Source organism: Paramormyrops kingsleyae, chromosome 11, assembly GCF_048594095.1.
Source record: "Paramormyrops kingsleyae isolate MSU_618 chromosome 11, PKINGS_0.4, whole genome shotgun sequence".
Classification (NCBI taxonomy): Eukaryota; Metazoa; Chordata; class Actinopteri; order Osteoglossiformes; family Mormyridae; genus Paramormyrops; species Paramormyrops kingsleyae.
The window spans coordinates 14,349,616-14,375,964 of NC_132807.1; the positions used below are offsets into that span (position 1 = coordinate 14,349,616).

Genomic DNA, 26,349 nt, shown 5'->3' on the forward strand with positions numbered 1-26,349 from the left:
TAGTGCTATTTGAATAAGTTGTCAGTGTACTATTCCAGGGTATCATCATCATAATAATCGTTAATTATGTAAATCGTCCCCTGCTCTATGCTGCCACTTGGTATATATGCTTGGTACTCTGCCGTCCTACAAGGCCCAGGGATGGCGTTTCTGCTAGCAGATATTATTCTACACCCAGATGTGCAAATATTATTTGAATCCATTTTATTTTTAAAAATCCTGTTGAAATGTTTCATTTTGGATCATTATTACACTTTATATTTTAGTGAGGAAGAATACCATCACTGTTTAGAGTGTCAATCAAAAAACTATAAAGAGCTTTGTTACCTCAGTTTGAGTCATGCTGTTGGAACACTGGCGTATTTCGATACACTATCTCCTGAGGTTTATGCTGCTTTTTTGGGGCAGCTTGTAACAGCTAAACCTTAATATAATATTGAAGCGGTAACGATGAGGCACTGCAGCACGGTCAGTGCCGGTTGAAGCGAGGTGTGTAAATTGTTAGCTACACGGTGATTCGATCTGATTGCAGTTATTGAGGGAATGGTTTGATGCTTTAGAAATCTTCAATTCTTCGCATGATTCGATTAGATGGATTTATTATTCTGATATAACCCAAATTGAAAGGTTTTTTTTCAACTTCACGGAAAAAAAAATCAGAAAATATTACCATGGAAAACACAAAGAATGGAATACAAAGAATGTACAACATCTATTTTTATTGTTATTATTGAATTAGGAGAACACGCCAGTGTAAAATTATCAAGAGGCCAACTACTGATCTAAACAGAAAAAAAATCATATTAAAGGAAGTGCTACCTGATTGGGGGTTGGGGGGAATTTTCCAGCGCAAATTAGCGGTATGACAGTACATTGTTTTTATTCTGTGGGAAATGAAAGATCGGTCTGCGGGCCTGAATAAATAATGAATTATAAACATGTCATGAGCCAGTACTTTGAGACCTCTTCCAAGTAGTGATTGAACTGACAAAATCCTCCATTATCCAATACAGTCATCTCGATTATTTTAGTCTGTAGCTTTAGCGTTGCTAACTTAAAATATTGATAAAGTTTAAATATCAGCCAGCGATATTGGCCAAGCCTGACACATCAGACCGATGCCAATATCTTGGTTTTTAATGAATATCAGCTAGTAGTGATATGTGGTGCATTTCTAAGGCTAACATCACATTTTTACTTAGCAAGCTATTTAGCTACCTAAGGGTCTTAGCCATTGTAGCTGGCTTAAAGAACAACCATTTTTTGCACTACAAAACAGGCATTTCCCAAAAGCATTGTAGTGCAACGATTATCTTAACCATTAGATAAAACGCTTTGAACCACAAATCAGGGGTGAGTTTCCTGAAAGCCTCGTAGTTCAAAGATCATCAATTAGCTCTTGATTTATGAATAGTAATGAGCCTTAGCATGCCCTCCTGTGTTTTGGAAGTTCTCATCCTGGCACTGTTACCTTGTTCTACCTGCAGCACATGAATGTGAGAGCGCACAACCCAGAAATATGAGTATCTTGATTTTACCCCCAAAAATCAATGCTGACTTTACAGGTCGATGCAATGAATCGCCACCTTAATAAGCGTCACACCACAAGACATCGATGCCTCATTACTAGCAAAGTCAAAGCCCAAGTGGAGTCCTAGGCAAGCTTCAACCCCCCCCGCACCGAGGAGGGCACGCATACTTCTGGGAGGAGGTGGCGGTGGGGCATGAGGAGCACAGAGCGCACTGCATGATGCCCCCTGTCTGAGACGAAGTGAAATTTCCTGGTTAAGTCAGCCCCTCCCCTCAAAAGAGTCCTAAGTGATTGCCTATGTCACCTGATGAGTTGAGCATGGGGGTACTGAAAAGCTAATGCCGCACATGGAGTCATGAGCCTCATGCCGCATACGGAGTCATGAGCCTCGTTCGCATCGTCCTTTTCCTGCCGCACATGGAGTCATGAGCCTCCTTCGCATCGTCCTTTTCCTGCCGCACATGGAGTCATGAGCCTCATTCGCATCGTCCTTTTCCTGCCGCACATGGAGTCATGAGCCTCGTTCACATCGTCCTTTTCTTGCCGCACATGGAGTCATGAGCCTCGTTCACATCGTCCTTTTCTTGCTGCACATGGAGTCATGAGCCTCTTTCGCATCGTCCTTTTCCTGCCTGTGCTGAATTGCTTGATATTGTTACGGAACCCTGGCCATGCAGTCACCTTTTTGGTTGAATTGTTGTAGTTTCCAGTTTCAGGGAAATTTTGCCTCTTTACCACTTGGCACTTGGATATTCATGCTTTATCCAAATAGAGGATCCAGGAAATAGGACAAATACTGGCTGCTTTTCAGACATTTGGGAACACAGGGGTCACAGTCTGATATGATAAACAAACAGTAGGCTCTCAAAGCGGAGTACAGTCAGCTAGCATTGTTGAAATTCAGATAGTAAAATTGGGGTCCCACTGGTGAGGCTTCTCCGTGGCCGGGTGTCAGCACGGTGTCGTCGACCCGCTCATCCTGCCCTGTCATCTTGGCCATTTTTGGAAGCGCTCCGCTCTGCCAGGAAGAGCCTGTCACACAGGCCTTCCGCATGCTGAAGCCAGAGCAGGTCTGTGAAGTGATAAATCGCAGCGATTTAAAATGTTATTATTAGTATTTGTTTCTTTCTTCCCCCCCATAAACAGATTGCATTGTTATGTGTGGCTGCTGTTGAATTAGTTTCAGACTGCTGAGCTGCATATGTTTCGAGGAGAATGAATGTTCACGGAGAGGGGAAATGCACATATCTCTGGGCAGTGCTATGAATAAATGGCCTGTTCCTTAGCAGTAATGGATGTAGCAGCCCTCTGCCGCACTGGATCAGATGTAATGTAGCTCCACATTCCCTGTAGTTGCCAGCATATTGATCTGGTTTACTGCTCTTTGTCTTATGCTTAAACAGTCCTTTAAATACTTTTATAAAGCAGCTGTTATTTACTTTAAATCACATGCTACTGAAGAAGAATGTTCTCTGCATTTTCCCCAGTTTAGTGGTGCTGCTTTGGAGTGCTGCAAGAATCACTGTATGCAGAATAAGGAGGGTTAAGGGGCTTGTCTTTTGATGTCATTTGCCCCCTCACCCAGCCTAATGTGGACGAAGGAGAACAGAACTAACACAGTTTGGTTCATAAGTATTTGGACAATGACACAATGTTCATAATTTTGCCTCTGTGCGTCACCGCTCTGAATTTGAAATTAAGCAATCAAAATGGATTGAGGTGTAGACTTTCAGCTTTATTCAAGGGGGTTAGCAAAAATATCATACCAGTCATGTAGGAATTGAAGCCATTTCTATATATAATCCCCATTTTCAGAGGCTGAAAAGATAATTGCACAAAATAACAATATCATACTTATAATAATCATTTAAAATATTTGGTTGAAAATCCTTTGCTTTCAATGACACCTGAAGTCTGGCACACATGCACACCTTGTCAGGCCTCTACTGCAGCTGTCTTCAGTTGCTACTTGTTTGCGGAATGCATGTTCAGTTGGGTTTAGGTCAGGTGACGGACTCTGCCATTGAAGAATATTCCACTTCTCTGCCATGAAAGGCTCTTGGGTTGCTTATGCATTCTGTTTTGGGCCATTGTCCATCTGTCCTGAGTAGTGTTGTCCTATCAGTTTTGCAGAATTTGCTGAATCTGAGCATATACAGTAGTAGAGCCATATATATACTTCTGAATTGATCCTGGTGCTTCTGTAAACAGTAATATCATTAATAAATACTAGTGACCCAGTTCCATTGGCAGCCATATGTGCCATGTCATAACACTGCCTCTATCATGTTTTACAAGATATGTTACAGTATGCTGTGGATCATGAGCCATTCCTTCCCTTTTCCGTACTCTTTTCATCAGTCTAAGGAATATTCCCCTAGCCCTGGGCAAGGTTTTTTTTAAAACATGTTTTATGGTAAAGTCTACTCTGGACTTCATATTCTTGTGGTGTACCAGTGGTATGGACCTTGTGATAAACCCTCTGTATTTACTTTTATGAAGCCTTCTCTTAACTTAATTGTAGACAACGTGTGTTCCTTCTTTTTAATATTGTAACAAACTGTTGGTTTGGCCACGTGTTTCTGCTTTCTCTCTGATGGGTTTGTTTATTATTCTCAGCCTAACAATGGTCTGCTTCACTTGCATTGACAGTTGTCAAAGTCAATACTGTTTACCTGTTAATTAACTGATAATAAAATTACGAGGGAAAAGCCTACACCTGGCAGTTAATCAGGTTGTTATAGATAGAGAGAGATACTTTATTTATCCAGAAGGAAATTTAGTCAATGGTCCCATTACTTTTGAGCCCTTAAAAATGAGGGGACTATGTATACAAATGGCTATAATTTCTAAATGGCTAATACAATATTTTTGTTCAACCTCAACGAAAGGTGAAACGCTACACTTCAGTCACATCTTTATTGTTTAATTTCAAATCCATTGTGGTTATATACAAAGCCAAAATTATGAAAATTATGTCGCTATTCAAATACCTATGGACCAAACTGTACATGCACTGGGATGTGTTTGAATATGGTTTGGTATTACGCTTAAGCTTGGTGTCTCTTCTGGGACTTCAGGGGAAGACATATAACAACCGTAAGCCGCACTGAGTAAAAGCGTCAGATAAGTGAGTTAAATGTTAATGTTAAATGTGTGGAAGTGCCCTTTGGTTTTTCATGGCCCTTGTTTATTGACCAAAGCAGTGGGGCACCTTGGCACTGTGATTCACTGCTATGTGCATGTTGTGGGGAGCGCAGCTACATAAAGGCTTCTAATTGATTCCCTGCGTGTACAGAAAGGTTGCTAAGAAAGGCAGCTCTCAGCCAGATGAGGATTGGTGGAATGGAGAGCACTTTGTGCAGCTGTCACTGCAAACGCCCCTGCCTAGGTATTTTGTACATGGTATAATCAGGATATCGGGGCTGGGCTACAAACGAGTTTAAGGCAGCATGCCGGCCACTGTAATGATGGCCACTAATTAGCGGGCAGGGGGCCTCCCATATTTCCCATTTCTTGTTCTCGGCGATTAACTGGTTCTTTAATTGATGTAGAATTGGATTTTTGTTTGTTAGCATGCGGGGAAACAAAAAGCAGGACCTGTTTTGACAACAGCACTTAGGCTTCCTGCTGTCGCAGAAGATGAGGAAGGAGCACCCAAGCTGTGTGATGACTATACACCTTGGACGTCACGTCGCGTTTGTGTAATCGCTTTTCTCTGGATAGTCGTGACTTCCAGCTCTCCTCCTTTCCCTCACATGAGCTCACAAGATTGTTCATTTTTATTGGTAGAAAAGACATACCTGATCAGCCATAACATTAACGTCACATATCTAATATTGTGTAGATCCTCTTCGTGCCCCTAAAACAGATCTGACCGGTCAAGGCCTGACTACTAGATCTCCGAAGGTGTCCTGTGGTATGTGGCACTAAGATGTTAGCAGCAGATTCTTTGAGTTCTTTAAGTTGTGAGGTGGGGTCTGCATAGATTCATGGACTTATTTGACCAGCATATCCCACAGATGCTTGATCGGATTGAGATCTGGGTAATTTGGAAGGGAAGTCAACAATTTGAACACTATTTCATGCTCCTCAGAACATTCCAGAACAATTTTTTCAGTATGGCAGGCGGCATTTTACTGCTGAAAGAGGCCACTGCCATCAGGGAATACTGTTGCCACAATGGGGTGTACTTGGTCATCAACAATGTTTAGGCAGGTGGTATGTGTCAAAGTAACATGCACTGCACAGACCCAAGGTTTCTCAGCAGAACCAGAGCATCACACTGCCTCTGCCACCTTGCCTTCTCCCCATAGTGCATCCTGGTACCATCTCTTCCCCAGGTAAATGGTGCACATGCACCTGGTCGTCCACATAGTGTAACAGAAATCATGACTAATCAGACCAGGCTGCCTAGACACTCTGATTGGTCTGCGGCTATGCAATCCCATATGCAGCAAATTGTGTTCCACTGTGCTCTGACACCTTTTTATCAAAGTCAGTTACAGTTCTCTCCTGTGGCCTCTGACCAAATGGGCTATCCTAAGCTCCCTATGTGGTGTGCTTCACCAGTTGGCTTTCCTTGGACCACTTTTGGTAGGTACTGACCACTGCACACCAGGAACATCACACAGGACCTTCCGTTTTGGCGATACTCTGACCCAACCTCTAGCCATCACAATTTGACTCTTGTCGCTCAGATCCGTACACTTGCCCATTTTTCCTGCTTCGGACACATCAATTTCAAGAACTGAATGTTCAGTTTCTATGTAACGGCACCCTTTACAGGTACTATTGTCATGAGATAATCAACGATGTTCATTTCACCTGTCACTTGTTTCAATGTTATCGCTAATTGGTGTAAATATAATATTACAGAATAGCATAATATAAAATTCATATTCATATTATTTCTTAGTTTCAGAGCAGGTTGTGACACTTACATTGCATTTGACTGGAGTGTTTGTGATAAATGACAGTGGAATAAACAATGTGAATTGTGGATATAAGAAAATGATAACATGTTCTCTAAGCTTGCCATACTTGTAGCAGGTGTTGAATAATCACAGTTGATTGAGTGCAGTCAAGTGTGGACAATTTTTACTGGATTGAATCAATGGTGATGGTACAAGCCTGAATGCTTGAATTTAGTCTGCTTTTATGAAAGTGCATATATATGTGTGCATGTGCAATGGGCGCCTGCTGTCTGTGTTTCGTGTGAGTGGTGTTGCCCTCAGCAATTTTCATCTGTTTAAATTCCATCTTTGCCAAGGAACCCACTTGCAGTCTCATGAACTTCAAAGAAGAGTGTTGGCTCGGCTATCAATGGAGCCTATCGCTTTCTGTCTGCAGCTGCTGGGAAGGTTGCAGTGGGGCCTGCAGACAGAGCCCCTCCCCTCCCCTGCTGCCAGTTTCAGTGATCTGCACCATCTTCCCTGACTGATGCACATCCTAACACGGTGGGCCAGGGATGAGAGAACGAGGCTCATCCTTCCTCCTAGGTATCATACGGAGGCTTCTGAAGTTGAACTGCTGTAGGGTTTGTCTCAGTGGCACCCGGCTCGGGTGAGAGCAAGTTCCATACTGTGCCAAGTGACGGGAGAGCCCTTGCTTAGTATTGCAGGCTTGGCCTGACAGAAATGGCAGGCTAGCCTGGCAATGCTAATACACCATGTCAGATGACAGACTGACATATATAAGTGGAAAAAGAAAACTGACATTTAAGCCCAAAAGCGTCACATTTCTCCTGCTTATAATATTGTTTCCTGTGTTTCTTTTAAAAGGGATCACTGTTTAACGTAATGTTTAAGTTATCCTGTCCTCATTGAGTGCAGGGTTTGTAATTCCCACCACATTTTTTTTCCTTCTTGACCAAATATGAATGCCCTGGGGGAACAATGATTTATTCCTGGCTCTTGTCTTTTACCTTCTTTTCTTCTCTTTTTCTGTTTCGAAATACAGGTCTGCTGATAAAGTCAATGTGGCCTAAACTTAGAGCTATCGTGCTAGGCAGTAATTTGATGTATTTCATGGTGCTCCATGAAGACACTTTTAGATATATATGATTTGTGCAGGTAATTTAATCTGTTGGGGTTTTGATCTTATGGGATTCCTGACTGAATGACAGGCTAGACCCTTTGGATCACCTATGCCATAGTTTTAGTTTATTTTTATAGAAAACTGTAGGCTCAATACTTTTTGGATGGCTGGTGAAATGTATTAGGTTTTGTCCCCAGTGTGACCTACCCTCATGATGAACAATTATACATTTTCTGATATACAGAAGCATTGGGGGATGTTTCAGTATTTTATGAATATATTTTATATTTAAATGTATTTTTAAATATATGTTTTTAAATATTTAAAAGCTGTCTTTTCAGCCAGTTACGTATTTGCCTTCATTACATGAAAAATGTATATATTGGCAACATTTTGTATGGTGTGGTGACACATTGAGTCACACAGCTGTGTATTGCCCCCTGGGCTGGTGGTTTGAATTTTGCCTCGGCTCTGCTTGTGTGGAGATTTCCCTGTACTGTGTGTAGTTAGACTAATTGATGTTACTAAATTGCCCATAGAGTATGGCTGTGTGTGAGTGTGTATAAATGGCTTAATACAGACAGGCGTCCCATGCAGGAAATAGCCATGCCTTTTGCTCGGTGCGGCCAGGGTTAGGCTCCAGGGTCCAGTGCCCTTGAGCAGGATGAGTGGTTAGAAGATGGATGGATTAAAGGCTGGCTGTATTTTCCCTTTTAATAAGTATTAATATTAGTCAAGACAATAATTATTAACATATCCCATTTTAGCTATACTGTTCTGGAATGCCTTTAAAGAATTGTGGTATATAATAATATAAATAATATAAATTACATTTTCAAACATGGGCATACACAAAGGACTACAAGTAACTACCTAATTTGTGGGGAACGATTGTCATGTAAGTGGAATGTGCAATTAATAAATAAATAAATTAGTAATTTTCCGATAAAAACAAATTTATTGACTTTTGCATTTCTTGGTGATTGATCCAGTACTTCGAGGCATGTTCGGAGTGGCCAATCGTGAAACTAAATAATTTGGCAAGTTTAAAATTGAGAAACAAAATTTTACAAAAAAAAATTTATAACAATGCTTCAGAATATTAACTAACAAGTTTTCTTACACATCCACGCATGCACGCACACACACACACACACACACACACACACACACACAATAGACCACATTTGTGCTGAATAAAGAGACATGCAAATACGCAACATGCACATCAGTGTGATCGCATGTCATTTAGAACTGCGCTTGCTATTGCTAATCACTGGACGTTCCTCAAATAATGCATGTTAGAAAGAGACTAGGCGAGGGTGAAAAAGTCATGCTGCTTGAACAGTTAAATTTGATATTTAATATTTTTTTCTACTTGAAATGTCAGAAATTAATTTATAGGGATAATAAGACTTGAACGGTGGCATCATTTATCGGTAATTTGTTCCCCCAGAACAAAGACAAAATGGGCTGGTCTAGGGCTGAAAATCAGTCCCATTCTATGGCTGCTTCTAGAAATTGTACAAGTTGTTGAGTGTGGCACAAATATGGATTAGATGGCTTGTCCAAATGATGGGGTTGTCCGCGGAATACAACGCTGTTGTTTCCTACAGCACCAGGTCTTGTTAAACTTCATATTTCCATGCCATCCATCCAGTACTTCTAGTAATTGTATAGGTTGGTTAGTGTGAGACGAGTAGAGATTAGATAGGCAGACTGATCGCAGGAGTTGTTTGGGGAATACAATGCTAACGTTCCCACACCCCCACTTTCTAGTTAGTTATTGCAGACCTTGGTCTCCAGAGAGACACAGTCAGAGTTCAGCTCTTGTCTTTTACCTTCTTTTCTTCTCTTTGTTATTTTTAAGGTTTTATTAATGTATATTACAGCCGTTAAGGGATGTTAGGATGTAAAGGAATGCAATATTAAAGCATTATGAAGGTGCAGTTAATGTAAAGTGTTACCCAAAGTGCTGTAACATTTTTGGTCATTTCTAGTGAAAGACAAATTTCCAGAAATAATGGTAATATACTGAACTAATTTTCTGTCCCAACATTGGTTTTTTAAATCACAATACTCTCAATAAATTACCTGTTTCTAAATTGGTTTAATTCATTTGTCCTGTATAATTGTGTGGCATTAATGTTATAGGAAATGAAAATATCCTGTACTATTGAAAATTGAAAATAGGCTAAATTATTTATGTAATTCGTGGTTATTACTCAGTCTTCATAAAAAATATCAAGCTAGCTAGGCAAAATCTTATCTAAATTTGAATATAACAGCACTATGAAAAGTCAGTTTTCTTTCAGGGAAGGCTTGGTTATGAAAAGGTGAGTCAGTTCAAATTGTATTTACTGGTTTGGTTGTCACCACTATGATTGACTGAGCCTGGCATCGTTATTTTGAAGATTATTTTCAACTGGAGTGCATTTAGATCTTAGCAATTCTTGCACTGTAAGCAGGGGTCTAAGAGTGCTATGAGTGATTTATAGTTCATTGCATTATAAACCAACTGCACATTGCAATATAAAAAATGCATCTTTAAATTGTCAGGTTTACCTGCCTTTGTACATGACTGAACACCCACTGCCATTTTCAGCTAAGCTGGGGAAAGGCCACATGGCACGCTATGGCCCAGAGCACAGCTGCATCACAATTCCCCACTTCGATTTTGATATATAGGTCATTGTAAAATTTGAAATATTTTGTTTGCATTTCATAAATCGGCACAGATGATGTCATTAAAAACTTTGAAAACTGAACGAGTGTCTTACCTAGCTCATCAGGAAGATTCCCTTCTTATGTTTGTTCTAAAAATGTTTTCTTTTAGTCTTGCAATATTTTCTTATCTATGTGTATGACAACGATGCAGTACGGACTTGTGGTTTAATGGTTTGGATCTGGTTTTGTTGTGCTATGCATTTTGATTCTGTTTGCCTGAGCATGAAAGAGATAACTGATGCTGATGTTTAATGCATTATCATCCATTTCCTTTTTTTTTTTTTGTAATTCAGGTAGTTTTTGTATGTAAATTTTCATATCATTTTGACGGACAACCTTTATCCCTCGATGGGATTACCCTACTTACTTGAACATTTGTTTTTCATATTAATCCATTTACATAGACAACATTTTATCCCTTAATACTACAGGTCTTTGATGCTGCAGCTCCTCATACATAAATGAATATAGATATACAGTTGCATTTACTATTTCTACCAGCACAGTTTTAAATCACGGGGCTTCATAAGCTGCAGAAAACTTTTAACTCCCCAAGCTCAATTGTCACTCTGATCCACCAAGTATTCAGACTGCCATGAATACATTTATAGGAATATCTTAACCTTTTCTTCTGATCCCTGAAATGCCATTGTGCTGTGGCATGTATCAGAAGAAAAGGTGGCATTTACTTGTGACTATGAAGTAGGATTGACCTTTTCAGGTTCTTGGTGGATAGAGAGTTTCGAAGGAGTATTTCTTCCAACCAAGGAAACGAAAGACTGAGAGCATCCCTTGGCATTCTTTAAAAGTGAATAAACAAATAGGTTCCTTTTGCCTGGCATAAATAATGAAGAAGCACAAAAGCATTTAATGGGCAGTGCTGGGAGGTCACTGGGCTCAGAAACCAAGGGGCTTTGCTATGTCCGAGCTCAAACTTCCAAAATTCACAGCCTTATGAGTGCTCCATTCCTAAACTTGCAGGTGATCTCCTTGGGTGCACTTTTCACATGTTCCTGGCTAGCAGGGAAGAGGGTGGGATGCAGTCCTTAAAGATTTTATGGATTTGCTGATGTAGGCTTTGCCGCTTGGCAATCCTAGTGGATGAAATTCATAGTTAGTAATGAGCCTGTGCTGTGCTATTCTCAGTTCAAGGCGAAACTGTTTTACTTGCTTAGTTGTCTTCTGCAACATGGCATTTGTGAGAGGAATAATGCATGTATACTGTCTGGAATAAAGAGAATAAAGGAGACGTCTTAGATAAGAATTGGTTCCAAGTTTCCTCATCCTTATGATTTTGGGAAATGGAAGCAACAGGTTCTTAGTCCAACCCCCTCAGGTCGCTGAACCATTATCCACCTGCAGACCAACTCACTTGACCTTCTTGCTCAGCCTGGGAGCACTAATTGGATTCATGCTTTTCAATTCCTTTTAATGTATTTATGCAGCATATTAATGAGGAACAAATGAGGAAGACAGTGCTTTTGCTGGCAGGTTTGGTAGAGGTTGGTTAGCACGAACAGGCTGATTGTTGAGCTTGGACATGCGTCAACTTGCAGCTCATTCAATTCAAAAACAATTGTGCTGTTTGAAAAGTAATCAGTGACTTGCATTATTAGTCCTGGAATAAGTTTGCTCGTTAAACTTTTAATCAGGTTATATTTTACATTATATTTTTTTTTAGTCCTTCACAAAGCAGTATTATGTGAAAGCATCACTAAGGTCAATACTCTAACAAAAAGAATATGACTCATTAGGCATTTTAAAGGGACAACCACAATGGACAACACAGAACAGAAGACCCCCAGGGTATGAAAGAGAGTGTACAGCCACAAACCATGATGAGGAACAAAGATAAATTATTGGAAATGTTCTGTATCAAAGATGCAGAGCTTTGTGGAGAAAATGTCTCCATTGTAACCTTTGAACTATCTTTATCCTGAATCTGGGCCAGTTGAGTTATTGATTTTATTCTGCTTCATATATTACTTCAGTCTGTGCCAGCACAAAAGTGGATTTAAATCCTGACAGAAGGGCACATGGGATAGAAAATGGCTCCTTTTTTCCCCTTGAGGTCCTTTCATCTTTTCCCTGGGCACAAAGTTGTATTTGGGAGATCAGTAATAGCCTCAGTGCTACATGCCCGTAATAAATGTAATTAGTGGCATCGTGGTAGATCACAGTCCTGCACAATCGGAGTGGGCTGTCGAGCATGAGTGAGTGGAAGTGTTGGGGGTAGTTAATTGATTGCTGAGGCCACCATGTTTGTGTTGTCTCAATCATGGCTGTGTTTTTGCCGGTGGCTGGCTGGGCCCATGATCCACTGGGAGTCATTGCACCTGTTAGCAGTGCAGGCACGGAGGTGCCTGTCAGACTGGCGGCCCGCTGGCCGGCAGGACCCCAGTCAGGAGCTATTACAGCTGACTTATGAGGCGGCTCCGACACCACAAACATTTGTTTGTGCTTGTTACAATTACACTGTCCTGGGGTCTGTAGGGAGCTCCTTTCTCTGACACACTGCCGCAGATGGTCTCCCCACCCCCATACTCCTCTCTCTCACACACACACACACACACAAACACACAGACAGACAGATATAAGTATGGATACACTCATGCATGTATGTGTACGTGAGTGGGTAGAAAATGATCCACTTCATATACTTACTCCGTAGTATTTTATTTGACATTTACACTTAAGGTATTCCCTGGATGGGGAATACATATGGTTTTGGGACTGGTCCCCCACCACTACTGACACTTTGAATGTTAAGACGATAACTCAAAAAACATTTGATGGATCTTTTTCAAATTTTGCAGAGGCATTGTATAGGTGACAGACTGGAACTAATTAAATTTTGAGACAGATTGTTTCAATGTTGAGGCATCCCCACTTAGTTGCCCAAAAGGAAAGGTGAAAGCAGACAACATTATATATTGTGAATATGATAAGTCAAAAAGTATTTGATGGATCTAATTACTGATTCACACAGACATTATATGGATGAAGACCAACACTTGGTTAAAATTTCAGAACAAATTTCCCTAAAAATAAAGCAGCAATGCATGAAAAAATGGAAACAACAGCTGTTGAAAACACTGGATTTTTCTCAATACCAAGAAGGCAAAGATTGTATTTGTGGTCTTGCTAACTTGCCTCCCCAGAACAAACTTAGGGTGCAGTGAATCATGGGATTGGTTTTGTTTGGCAAGGATGCAACCAGTGTATCCTTAATATTTGGGGCAGGGCAAGAACAATATCTGGGAAATTTTACCGTCCTCTGTACTTCTGTTCTTAGTATTGGAACTGGTCTTTGGCAATGGAAGATGATGTAAAACGGGTACAGGAGAACATAAGTACACATATTGGGAAACACCCTCAGTCTTTTGCACACAGTAACTCTAAAACTATTTTATGGATCATTCTTGCAACCGCCATCTTGTAAGCACAGCCATCTGCTTATTCCATGAATTATTTTTGCAAGCTTGTCAAGAAATTTTTACAGGTCAGTGATTCTGAAACTGTGGGGCATGAGATAACTTTCTGAATATTCTATAATAAAGTTTATATATATCGGTTTTTCTTTTTTTGTCGCTACTTCTTTTTTGAGCTGCAAGATTGAGACCCCCTCCCAGCAAATTTTATCATTATGGACCAGTGGCCTGTACTATGAAGCGGGGTTACTGGCTTATCGGGGTAGCGTGTCGGGGTAACGCCTTTCAGGGATTGCTTTGACCACTTAATAGGAGCCTTCCCCCTGACTTTTTTTTTCAGGAACTAGGAAGTTCTGCTCAGCCTGACTGTAGTTCCTCAGAGGTAGTTCCTGAACCTTGTTCTTTGTCCCTACTCTGGAGTAGGTACTCTTCATTCAACCACAAACTACTGGGGTGGGCCTTATAGTGATAAACTTGGTGAGTGGTTGACCACAAGCACTGGCACTAACTAGGAAAATTACACAGAAGTACACTGAAAAGAGATAGAAGTAACAGAACAAAAATTGAGCAGAATTTATATATCTGTTACATTTAATACATTAATGATATTATGTGTGAAGCTTAACCTATGAGCTTTTTACGTCTCCCATGCTTACTTAGCATAAAGGTTTGGTGTCAACACATGAAATTGACCAGGAACTATAAAAATTCCCAGTCGGTACGGCCCAAGTTCCTGAACTTCAGTGGGAAAGCACCTAATTGCTTTTTAGGAACAAAGGGTGCACACAACCCAAGCAGCGAAGACATGAGATGTGAAGCGAACACTGCTCGAACAACGAGTGCTGGAGAGGGAATGAGGATCTGTGAAATGGTGGGAGGCTACCACTACGTCACTTCATTTGCATGGATTCAGTGTAGTGCTCAGCGTGCAGCAAATTTAAGTTTTACGTTTTTGAAACTTTCTACATTTTTTTTCTGAATATTTTCGATCCGTGGTTGGTTGAATCTGTGGATGTGGAACCCATAAATTTGAAGGGCCTGCTGTATTTGCACAAATCTGGCATGCAGGTCAGATATGTAACTTAGCTGCTGAATCACCATCTTTGGACTTCATTTTTAGTTGTGATTGACTGATAGTGTAACATTGTACTGTTTTTATTTTCCTTTTTCAATTTCACTTAACAAAAATGCAAGACACAATTAACAATTTATGAAGCATTTCTTGCACGGAATGAATCTAATGTATGTGGTGAAGGTCATGTTCGGAGCTACGAAGGATAACAAATGGTAATGGCCTTTATGCAAAAGTGACAAAACGCAGAAACCTAAGATGAGTGAAACAAATAAAAAGGAGACCTTTGTTCAAGTGTGGCAGCACTCCGAGGGTGCCGAGCGAAAAATTGATAATTACCACCTTTCAAGCCAAAATACTCCTAGCTAGCTAATTCCACCACAGAAATAGTTTGCAGTGAAGTGGTGAAGTGGCACTCATACAGGCAAGAGTCATCACCCTGCCACTGCTGTGTTTTACTGATGACTTCTCTAATTAAGAGCAGTGCCTAGTCACACTGCAGAGCTGAGACTGCCGTGTAATTAAGCAGAGGATTGGGGTCGTGTTGGGCTGAGAGTGCTCAGGGATTGACATAGAGAAAGCGTAACTGGCACCGCTGAGTCGAGTGTGATTTGTAGAAGCAGGTCCTGTGGAGTTTCTAAGTCTTAGGGTCTGGTCAGGATGCTTGCAGTGGAGCACTGAGCTCTTTCAACAAGAATCTGCTGGTCTGGAGGTGGATCGACTGCATTTTCAGGTCCCACTCGTTGATGAATAATCATGTAAAAATGGAATCTATCCACGGTGATAATAGGCACTCCCACTGTGACTAAATGTGGAGCATTTAGACAAGAAAGCAGAAAAGAGCACTTACACCTTCCTGACCGCTGTCATGAAGGAGTTGAATTATTAAGAGGGGGTGGAGGAAAGAACCCCCCCGACCCCCCCGACTGACTGGCTGACTGACGGGTCATTCAGATACCTCCACTGGCCCCTCCGCTCAGGCCGGCTGTCAGGAAAACATGTGGGTTGGCTTGGAAGGGGTGACAGATGGGGGCGTCAGGGAGCTCCACAGGTGCTGCATGGCTGATGTAGGGCACACACTGTGGAAGACATGCAGTGATTGAAATGCCAAAACGGCCCTGCAGATTGACGGGCAGCATGCTGGTGGACAGTGTGCCCGGCCCTACATGTCTCCCCTTTTCATGCCTCATCTTACTCTCCCCTCCATTGTATGCTCTCATAATACCTTGGAGAGTTTAATACCAGCCAGATGTGCTGTGGTAGACAGCGTACGCAATGGACAGTATTGTTGGAAACACAGTTTTTAAGTGCCTTGCACTTCTATTCTTGCTTTTATCTCCCTCATTTCAAAAGGCTATGTGTTAACTGTCATTCGAAAAGGAGTGAGATGTGGAGTCCTGGTGCCGGTGTTTTCCGTGACACGGCAGCACTGCGTCTCTTCAGCCTTTCCTTGTGGTTCAAGGCACTATTTGCATTTCACATTCACTCAGTAATGAAGCAGGCTAGCAGGAAGTTATTTCTGATGAAGGTACATGGGAAGATACGTGTTTTATTTGCATAGGGTCAATTGTTCAGTCTTCCGTACATGATTCTAAGTGTGTGGACCTACCAGAGACTGAATATATGTGCGGAATTACTCGCTTAGGCAGTGAAGCTCAGCTTTACATTATATTTAGGTTAATGCTGTTTCTCTCTGGTGTACAATTAGTAAAGCTGGTTGATTGATCATATCTCATTGACAGGCCATTTAGAGACAATGCAATGTTTTTAAGTCACACAGCCTATTAGACAGTCACAAAATTGGAAATTAGAACGTGATTTTACGTGTTACACAGTTACAATAGAAAAAGTGTTTTCATACATTTGAAAATGACAGATATTCTAGGTGACTTTTAGGCTTTATTAAAAAGTAATTACACATTATGGAAATTTTGTGAGACTGAGGTAGAACCGTATCACAAAATAATTATTAATTAAAAAAAAACAAATTTGACGCATGGATCGTTTTTGATCATAATCGGCAACCCTATTTTCAAGCAGGCATTATGTTAAGGGGTTGTTGATTTTAAAAAAAAAACGTTGAAGGGTATGAAGGGGAGATAATCGGATTATGAAAAGTAGTGCAGGAGAGGCAACCTCAAACTCAACAATTAAATCACTTTAGCTTTGGGATCATTATCCACAGACCCCATAGAAAAGATGAGCAATGATAACAGCTCACTCTTACCTCATCAGCACCTATTAAACTCTTACTAAGTGTTTACCTGGAGGCTCTAGGTACAGCATGACATCGCTTTATTGTCTTTGTGTCAAGAATAAGCTATAATGCTGTGCAGCGCAGTATATTAGACCTGGTATTCTGCTCAACTGATTGAACATGTGTCTGTGTAGTGATCACCCCAAGAGCAGACTTGTTTTTGTAATTATAGCAGTTACAGTTATAGTAACGTGTCAAACTTTACGTAATGTTCTGCCCATGGGTTTGACTCACTTAAGGAAAGTAGAATTTATATTGGGGTTGGATTTTTGCACTTTGGCTTCCCCTCCCCCTGGTCCAGTCCCCCAAAATTGTGATTTATGACGCAGGACCACAAATACAGTAGGATAGCATCTGAAGGTATTATACCATTGAGCGTATGGCACTAGGCAGTGTTCGTCATGGTATTGATAATCTTATAAATTACTCTAAGAAAATGGCCGAGATGCTGATAAGTAAGAATGTGAAGTGTTTTCTGAATTATGTCCTGAAATGACAATAGTTTATTCATGACTTTGTCTTGTATGAACACGTTTTTCTTTTTATAAAGTTGGTTGCGATACATAATTGTATAGGTAAGATACAGTATAGATAAGATACAGTAAACCTTTCATTTGCTACAATAATATTTATTCAATTTGTTCTTATATATCTCATCCCATCATAGGTCTGAAAAGAGTCTTTACTGTGTTACTCTCTCTGTAAGGTTATGATCCTTTTTACCCCACAATTACCATATCTAGAATAGGCTCTTCCTGGAAGAAGCTGAGCTTATCTGTTTTCTAAACAGGAGTGCCCTTGTGCTCTTCGCCATTGATCACGGTTTGGACTGGAGTCCAGTCCACAGCGTAACCATGTTTTAGACAGAGAGGATGAAGGGAAATTGCCTGTTCTTGGTAAATCTCCAGACAGTCATTAACACACTACAACTTATATTACCTATACTCTTTACTAAGTATTTTTTAGTGCTGTGAGTCATATCTCAATTATGGATTTAACTTCTAATTCTCCTCGTTGATACAGGATGCTCATGATCAGTGCTGAATTTTTTTCTATTATGCTATTATAATTATCTTCATAATCTAGGCTAAAATTAAAATTATTAGTTTCTTCTCTTGCTTTTACTTTTAAACATGATTTTGGGGACATTAGCTACTTTTCCAGCCCTTCTGACGATCTGACAATAAGACACCGTCTGTTTGTGTCATGCTTGTGTATTTCACCATACTTGAGAATTGTTTTTCACTGAAATGGGAAGACTGCTATATATCTTGTATATTTTATGCACCAGCTGTACTGTATATGTGTGATGTCCACATGCTTTGAATACATAAATGTTTGCTTAAAAACCATGTATTCATGGTGCCAATTTAGTGATATTTCAGAAACCAGTGATCCAGCAGTATTGACAGTGAATCACATGTCCTAATCACATGTCCTAATTTCACATTGAGTACCACATGCATACACCTGTATAGTGAGCATCTTGTGAATTGGTCAGTTCAATTTGAGTGATGCATGACTTTACAGGTTGTATTTTCTAATGGTCTCAGTTCTATTTTTCCTTTCCCCTGCTGGACATAAATATATAGCTAATGGAACAGAACAGTGCAGAACTCCTTCTGTTCAACTTTTGTTGAACATATTAAAACGTAATGAAAAAATATGAAATAGTGAAAAAAATCATTGTATTGTGTACTGTATTTTTATTATATATCTTCTTTTTTAAAAAATGTATCATCAGAAAGATATATTGTAAATACATGTATATAATGTAAATACACATTTATGAGGGATGTTTTAGAGGTAATCAGTTTCTTCCCAGAACAGATTGTGTTAGATCATTTACAAATGAAATTTTTAATTCTTGCATCCAGGTCTCATCCAGATTTTTCCTCAGTTGCTTTATTATAGAGCCTATAGCGTGAAATGTTGTGGGAGACAGTTTTCTTTGAATGCTTCAAACCACATTTTAATGGCCTATAATAAAGTCCGTTCATCCTCAGTACTTCCTTTAAGCAGCATGTGCCACCCTTTTAAATCAGAGCCGTGAGGCGTGAACCTGTCCTGGCCATCAAAGCAAAACATCCTCTGAAGGATATTTAATGGTCTTCAAGACAGGCACATTCGTAACACCATGACATTTCTGGCATAAATGACTTTGCGGCTGGCTTAGTAAAACACCGGAGTCTAATCAAATACTCCCAGAGTCAGCACCTTAGGGCTCTAGCCGTCCTAACAGACACCTTCTATGGACTTCTGCCAGTCACAGGCTGGGTCACTTAGTGGTTAAGGAATTGTGCTTAAACGTCAAAAACGATTGAAAAATTGAGAAGATTGTGGGGTGCGACTCCTGGCATGTTTGTGTCACAATTAATTAATTGTGCCCCATTGCATTCATGTATTGGAATTTGAATTGAGTCCGTCACACCCTCTAAGATGAGGTCAATGTTTTATATACAGTACAAGGAGTACACCTACATATGTTTTTCACTATATAAAAATCTACTTGTTATCTCCTTCAATTCAAAGCCCTTCAATGTTTTTTAACCTCCCGAGACCCAAGGAAAAAAGTGTCCTTCAGTTTTAGGTTAATTGTGATTTTCTATGTCTTTGGAGGAAATAAGACATCTCTTTTCAAATTTATTTTTAATTTCACAGCATGTCCTCTTTAGTGTACAACAGGAATAAATATGTTTCCTTACATCAGTGAAAAGATATTTGCAAAAACAAAATGTCCACTACAATGGACATAAATGAATGGGTGGGGTCTCAGGAGGTTAATGATCAAAACAGCACAAAATATGCACTGCTGCATATAATTCACAGAGCAATGTCTGTTTTGGTTGCACGCATGTGTTGCCTGTGTTTGGTGAGAATACTGGCCTCTGGTTCTTAACGTGGCAGAGTGACTTTTGTGCTCCAGGGTGCATGTAATAATCAGTGCCTTTCCAGGAAGTGCAGAGTCTGGTTATACTGGCTGGCAATGCACATACTGTAGGTGTGCCATTCTTTATAGTGTAGCAGCTGTCTCATCTGTTCCTCTTACTGTACACTGCTGTCATTCTGGGTGTTTTTAAAATGTGAAAATTATTATTATTATTATTATTATTCTTTTTTTGCATGGAGCAGCATACTATGAAACTGGCTTGTGATATTAAAAGCTGAGCGCTGAGCGGCCGGTGTTTCCCTTAAAAACGACTCTGGCTTTGTGTTCTGCACTCTGCTTCAGATGGCCCTACGCCAGAAGGAGGCCTGGCAGGCCACGGATCAAACCCTCTCAAAGACAGACAGAGTCACAGATTGATAATGGCAGGAAGCTGGCGAAGGGAACTTATAATATGGTTTTCTCAGCTCGAGGTGATAATGTCAAAGGGATTTTAAGTGCGTGGCGTCAGCCGTATAGCCGAAGCACAGAGCATTTGGACGACATCACAGGTTGATAGCATTGTGCTGGCATTGATGTATGACCCTGCTTGCTGTTTAGAGTTCATAAAGTCTCCTTAGATAAAATTAAAACGTGTGGCAGACTGGTGTTGCACCTACAGTACAGACATTTTGCAGGTAAACAGTTTCTTTTTGGTGTTTCTAGGAATATTTAATTCATGGCTGTCCACTTGAATAATTAACGCGAAATAATGGCATAATATTACATACAGCAAGGTAAACTATATTTTATATATTTCCATTCATATTCAATCCCTCCATCTGTTTTCTGTAATCACTTTTCCTATGTAGGGTGGTGGGGGTCTGGAGCCTGTCCCAGAGGTTGCAGGCACAAAGCAGGGAACAACCCAGAATGGGGCACCAACCCATATCAGTACATTCATATTATAAATTATTTTCATTAAAATTATATTATACATTTTAGTCATTCATTTGTACAGAAAAGTACTTTTACTGCAACTGACGCGCAAAGCAACACATCGTTTGGATGTGGTTTTTTAAAATATGATTTCCTCGTACCAGGCACAGGCAAAGGAATAGCAGACAGCACTTGTTTTGGATGCATATTAGCCCCTCATCAGAACCTCTGCCTCTAAAACTTGGTGTTAAGAGAACCCTGCCGCTCTGAGGGCCGTTATTCAGACCAGCATGTGGCACTCACCACTTTCGGGTGGTTACCGTGAATAATCGCAGCTGACTTGTACACCCACCTGAGGTGCGCTTTGCGTTGGCAGCCTGTCCAGCTCTGCTGGCATTCGGGAGCAGAGCTGAGCTGAAATGCGACCAGCTAAAGCTTCCCCTTAACTCAGGTGTAGAGCGGAGCGTGGCCAGGCTACACCTGCACCAGTTCACACTCGTATCCATTATTAAACTTCTGTTTGTCAGGCCAAGGAGCAGGGAGGGATGGGAGGGGCCCAGGCTGACAAACACACAGTGGTTTCCCTGGGATGCCACTGCAATGCATGTATCATTATGTCAAATTATGCACAATCCTGACAGTCTGCACTTTATCACTGTATACAGTTATTGCCGATACAAGGGGCTAGAGGCCTTAGACTAAGTCATAATGGACTGTTCACAGGCCTGGGCTGTATGGTGTGTGGCTCAGCGAGCTGAGCCTTTGTGTCTATAACCAGAAGGTTTCCAGTTCAAGCTCTGGCCTCAGCAGGACAGGGCCAGTGTCCATAGGCCCTAATGTAAGGCCTTTAACCCCCAGCTCCACTCCATGCTGTGACTCCCACGTTTGCTCTCACCTGTCTGGGTATCTCATGGAGTAGGCAAAAAGAGGTTTTTCTCACAGGGGTTAACAAAGTATCTCTGTTTTGCTCATGTAAAACAGGCGATGCATTTATTAGAGGATGCGTGGCTAGGAATTTAATTTGCAGCTTTTGTTTGTTTGTGCAATAACTTAAACTTTCAATGGCTGAACATCTGTGTTCTTGACATGAATTGGGTCCCTACAACTGACTTAAATAGATTTTGTTTATACGGCATAGGTGCTGCCATCAAGGTTTTCTGCTTTGTTTTGCTTAGAAAGCTGATTCCTGGGACAGAATTTAATCTCAGTGAATGTCAAAGACATGGCTGACACAGAGCTGTTTCTGTTTATTCATTAAATTACTTTAAAACAAAGCAGACAAGGGTAAACAAATAAAAACCTAAATCGTGATTGTATTTCCCCATTTCCTGCTTTCACATTCTGCATCTAATGTCCTTAAATTTAAAAATTAAATATCTGTTCCTTTCTCTGTTTTTCCTCTCTGTATTCTGGCAGTCATGCATAATCCTATTACCAGTATGGTGTTTGTATGCTTTTTATAAATATGGTTTAGATATGGTCTGCTCCCAAAAAACAAAACATGCTAACAACAACTGCAGGCTATTGACCTTGAGTATTTTCAAAAGCCCCTCAGCAATACCCGTTTTGCCTTTCATCAGATAGCTGGGCATACAGAACACTTTAATCTGTGCCATATTCAAGGTAAACACAACTGTACAATTGTTGCTTAAACAATATCTGGGCTTCCGATTTCACTCAATAGTTTAAGCCTCTGAGAAACTTTAAATGTCAAAAATAAACTGGCCTTGTCACACCTGGTTTGAAGGAAATTCCAGAGTGGTCCATTGTCTTTTTCTCTTTTTTTTGAATATCTGGATTCACTGTACTATTTCACTAAATTCTGGAATAAATGCTCTATAAACACCTTTCTTGAAATGTTTCAATAACTTGCTGTCAGTATGTTTGGTGTTGGATGTTAATAATAATAATAATAATAATGATAATAATAATAAAGAATAATCATTACCCACACCAGTTTGTGAAATCTTTGCTGTCTTTCTATTCCCATGTCCCACAGACTTAGAGAAGGACCCCCCAAAGGCGGAAGGGGGTGTGGTTTGGCGGGTGACGGGCGGCCTGTTCAACTTGACCAAGGGTGCTGTGGGAGCAACTTTGGGAGGTGTGGCCTGGGTGGGCAGCAAGAGCTTTGAGCTGACCAAGACCGCAGTGTGCAGCGTACCAGCCGCGGGTGTGGGCCTGGTCAAAGGAAGCGTCTCCGTGGTGACAGGAGGTGTGGGGGTGGTGGGCTCTGCGGTGGCCAGTAAAGTCACACCGAAGAAGAAGGACAAATCTGACTAGGATGCACTCCCTCTCCGGGGTGGGGTGGGGTTGGGGGACTTGTAAAGGTTGCTGCAAAATCTTTTTTTTCTGGGGGGAAAGGAGTGAGGAGATCGGGGAAGGGGGCAGAGTTTTCACTCTCCTGACATAGGACTAGGAAAGAGGCATCTCTGTGCTTCAGTGACACTTTCCATAGAAAGCAGAATGAAACAATTAATTCCATCTCAAAGTAATTTTCAGCAGACTGGCATTCAGCCTTGGACCAAATTAAAAGATAAAGGCCTGACATGATAGCACTTTATGCTCTATTCATCCCATCGTTTATCGGAATTGATTGACTAGTACAAACATTTCCAAGCCAGCCTTTCCATCTCCAACCCGAATTATTTAGGTGGGGTGCTGCCCTGCTTACTTTATATAATGTAGCGTCATATTGGAGTGGAAGTGCATTGCCTATTTTTAGCATGTATACAACAGCATGTGGTGAATTGAACTAAGCTGCTAAGAATATAAACAATGGTAATCATCTTCAAAATGGAAAACAGGTAATATGACCAAATCTAGGACCAAATCAGAACATGGTTCATAGTAAATATTAATAATAACAATACTGAATAAAGGCATTGGTGTTGTCTGTTTAATTGGTTGTTCTACAGTATGTGGACAGTTTTGAAATGATGTGAGCCCTCCAGGGAGTATGGACGGCATTTGATAGTAATGAGTAAGTTTTGCCCAAGCACAGCAAGTCAAACATCAGTAAGCAAACAGAATCAGGTAGATCAGCAGATTCCTGTCTTTTAAAGACAGGTTTCTGTTGTGTATTGTGTCATGTATCAAGATGTTCCTCATTTAGGGTTTTGAAGTTAAAAATAAGAATTTTCCCCTGTTTATTTTCATTTACTTTCTCTCAATTAAATTTCACACGTCTTTGAAACTGTTGGGTTTTTGTTCCCTGGCACATTTAAGCCTAATTTGACATAGTCTGACAGGGTTATTTAAAATACGTCTTAGTGCAGATATCCAGCAGCAATCCTACTTCAAAAGTTCATTTTCACTCATACTGGTTATTAAGTACAAGCACAGCAAACTTTAATATCTCTGAAGGGGAGTTCATGGAATTGGAGCTGGAATTTTGGGGCGTTACTTTATTTAACAGTGTTTGCTTTTCTTCCGCTATTTTGTGATTGTTTGCAAAACCACTGTGGAATCCATGTTAGTCACTATCATTAAAATTAATTGGCATGTGACCTTTTGTAGGAAGCACACTGGACAATGTTTACCCTGCGCAAAGGTGTCATTAACCAAAAACTGTACATAAATTTGTCCGTGTTGAGAGAGTAGAAACATTATGCTTTTCCCTAGTTCTAAGAGAAGCATGGACATAACATATTGTCCAGTGCTTCCCTCCTGTTGCTTTTCTGTCATGTTAGGCGTTACTGAAAATACGCTTTTCCATCTTATCACTATATACTGTTATGCTAATAAACAGACTTTTTCTCTTTACTTTTGAAGACAGGGACAGCAATTTCTATTCATTTTTACGCGTGTTAATTTTCACAAGCCACTGAGTTTTTCTTTGTAAAATGAACCTTTTAGCTAGCATGACAATTATCTAAACTGTGCATGATTTTAGGCAATAGGTTGCTTGCGTAACATTAGAGTTCTATCAGAAATGATATGTATTTAATTTACTGCATTTCTCTTGTCTTTTTTAAACATTCTGATAGGTATGTAATGTATTGGAAATTCTGTACTGTACTGTAAATCAAACTGAAGACATTTAGATTTTGTTTTATAGAACTATTTTTGCAAACTTGATGCTGTATTCGATAAATAAACTGTATTTAATGTTAAACTCTTTATTCATTTTCATTATATGCAAATCAATCCATCCTTTCAATAAATTAGCATCTCAGTAAACACATCAACACTCTTCTTTGCATTGAAATGTACTAAATGTAAAGAACCACCTTCCTTAATATTTAACATTTCTGAATAACTCTGCATACTCCTGCCCCTCTATATTTCATACTATATTTTGTTTCTTTGCATCTTCAAAGATGTTTTTGCGTCTTCCCTTTACATATAGCCCTTCCCCCACCAAGCTCACACTGGCTGCTGTCTTTCTGTCTGCTCATCAGCTGGATTTATTGCACCTCTGCTCTCTGGGCCTTTGTCCCTTGCCAGCTCTGGCAATGCCTTCCTGCTCCATCTCTCCACCCCTTCCTGGGGGTCTTTGTGATAAAGAACTGGCAGCAAAGCTGAAGAGGCTTCCACAGTATTTCCATTGACACACAGAACCTCGAACAGTGCAGCAGCATTAAGTTTAGAGCATTACGTATTAAGTACAGAGCATTATAAAGCATTAAGCCTTTGACATGCACCTTTGAGAAGTTCCTTGTACATACACTTCCTGCTATGTATTCACAAAAGCAGAGGTGAAAAATGGCCTGCCAATAAATCTCCGATGCACAGTGTTCCATCAACAGAAACTGTACGAGGAAATATGCATTGGGCTAGCTAGGTATCGTGAGAACAGGTAAAACACCTTGCCATAATAAACAATATGCTTTAGAATTAATTTGTGACAAGTGAAATTTGATAGACATGTTTGCCTTTTGGGTTTGTCTCTCACCATCTAAAGAGGAAGTGTAAGATCTTTCATAAACAGAATCTCAGTGTAAACGATAGTTGTAAACTAAGAAGTGTCGATAGATGACACAGATTTTGCAATTTCTTTCCATGACAGGAAAAAGAGATTATGAATGTAGATTTATAAATGTTAATGTTGTGTTTCATGCTGCATATCACAGTCTTTAATTAGGATCAGATTTGGTCCATCAAAGCTGTCAGAGACAGGCACACTCCAGTCATGCAAGACCAAGAACAAAAAATGTTGCTATCCATGGAAAAAGAATGATCATGAGAGACATTGGATAGTCAGAGAGAGGAGGATGCTGCCCAAATGCATCAGCTACCTTCTGTCACACAAGGTGCACTTTCCCACTTCTGTTTCCCAGACCAAGGCTCGCATAAATAAAACCATGAGTTTCCACCAGGACATCAATAGACCCTCAGTGCACAGTGCATTACCAAAGTTTGCTGCCAGCTCCAGCTGAAATGAAGTCATCATCAGCAAAGACTGTTCCTTTCCATTCATACAATAACTCTGCTGCTTAGTCATAAAGACGACTTTAAGAGATAAACAAGAGTGAATGTGTTTTCAGT

The 26,349-nt window shown here is 40.3% G+C and overlaps 1 protein-coding gene across 1 annotated transcript in view; it reads left to right on the forward strand.

Moving 5' to 3' along the window:
• The window catches only part of LOC111841607 (transmembrane protein 263-A), a 79,658-nt gene extending 54,682 nt beyond the window's left edge, over positions 1 to 24,976 (forward strand). Inside the window, exon 3 of the mRNA XM_023807475.1 lies at positions 22,862 to 24,976. Coding sequence (XP_023663243.1) covers positions 22,862 to 23,142 — 281 coding nt within the window. The 3' untranslated portion in view covers positions 23,143 to 24,976. The remainder of the gene's footprint in view (positions 1 to 22,861) is intronic.
• Positions 24,977 to 26,349: the final 1,373 nt, after the last annotated feature.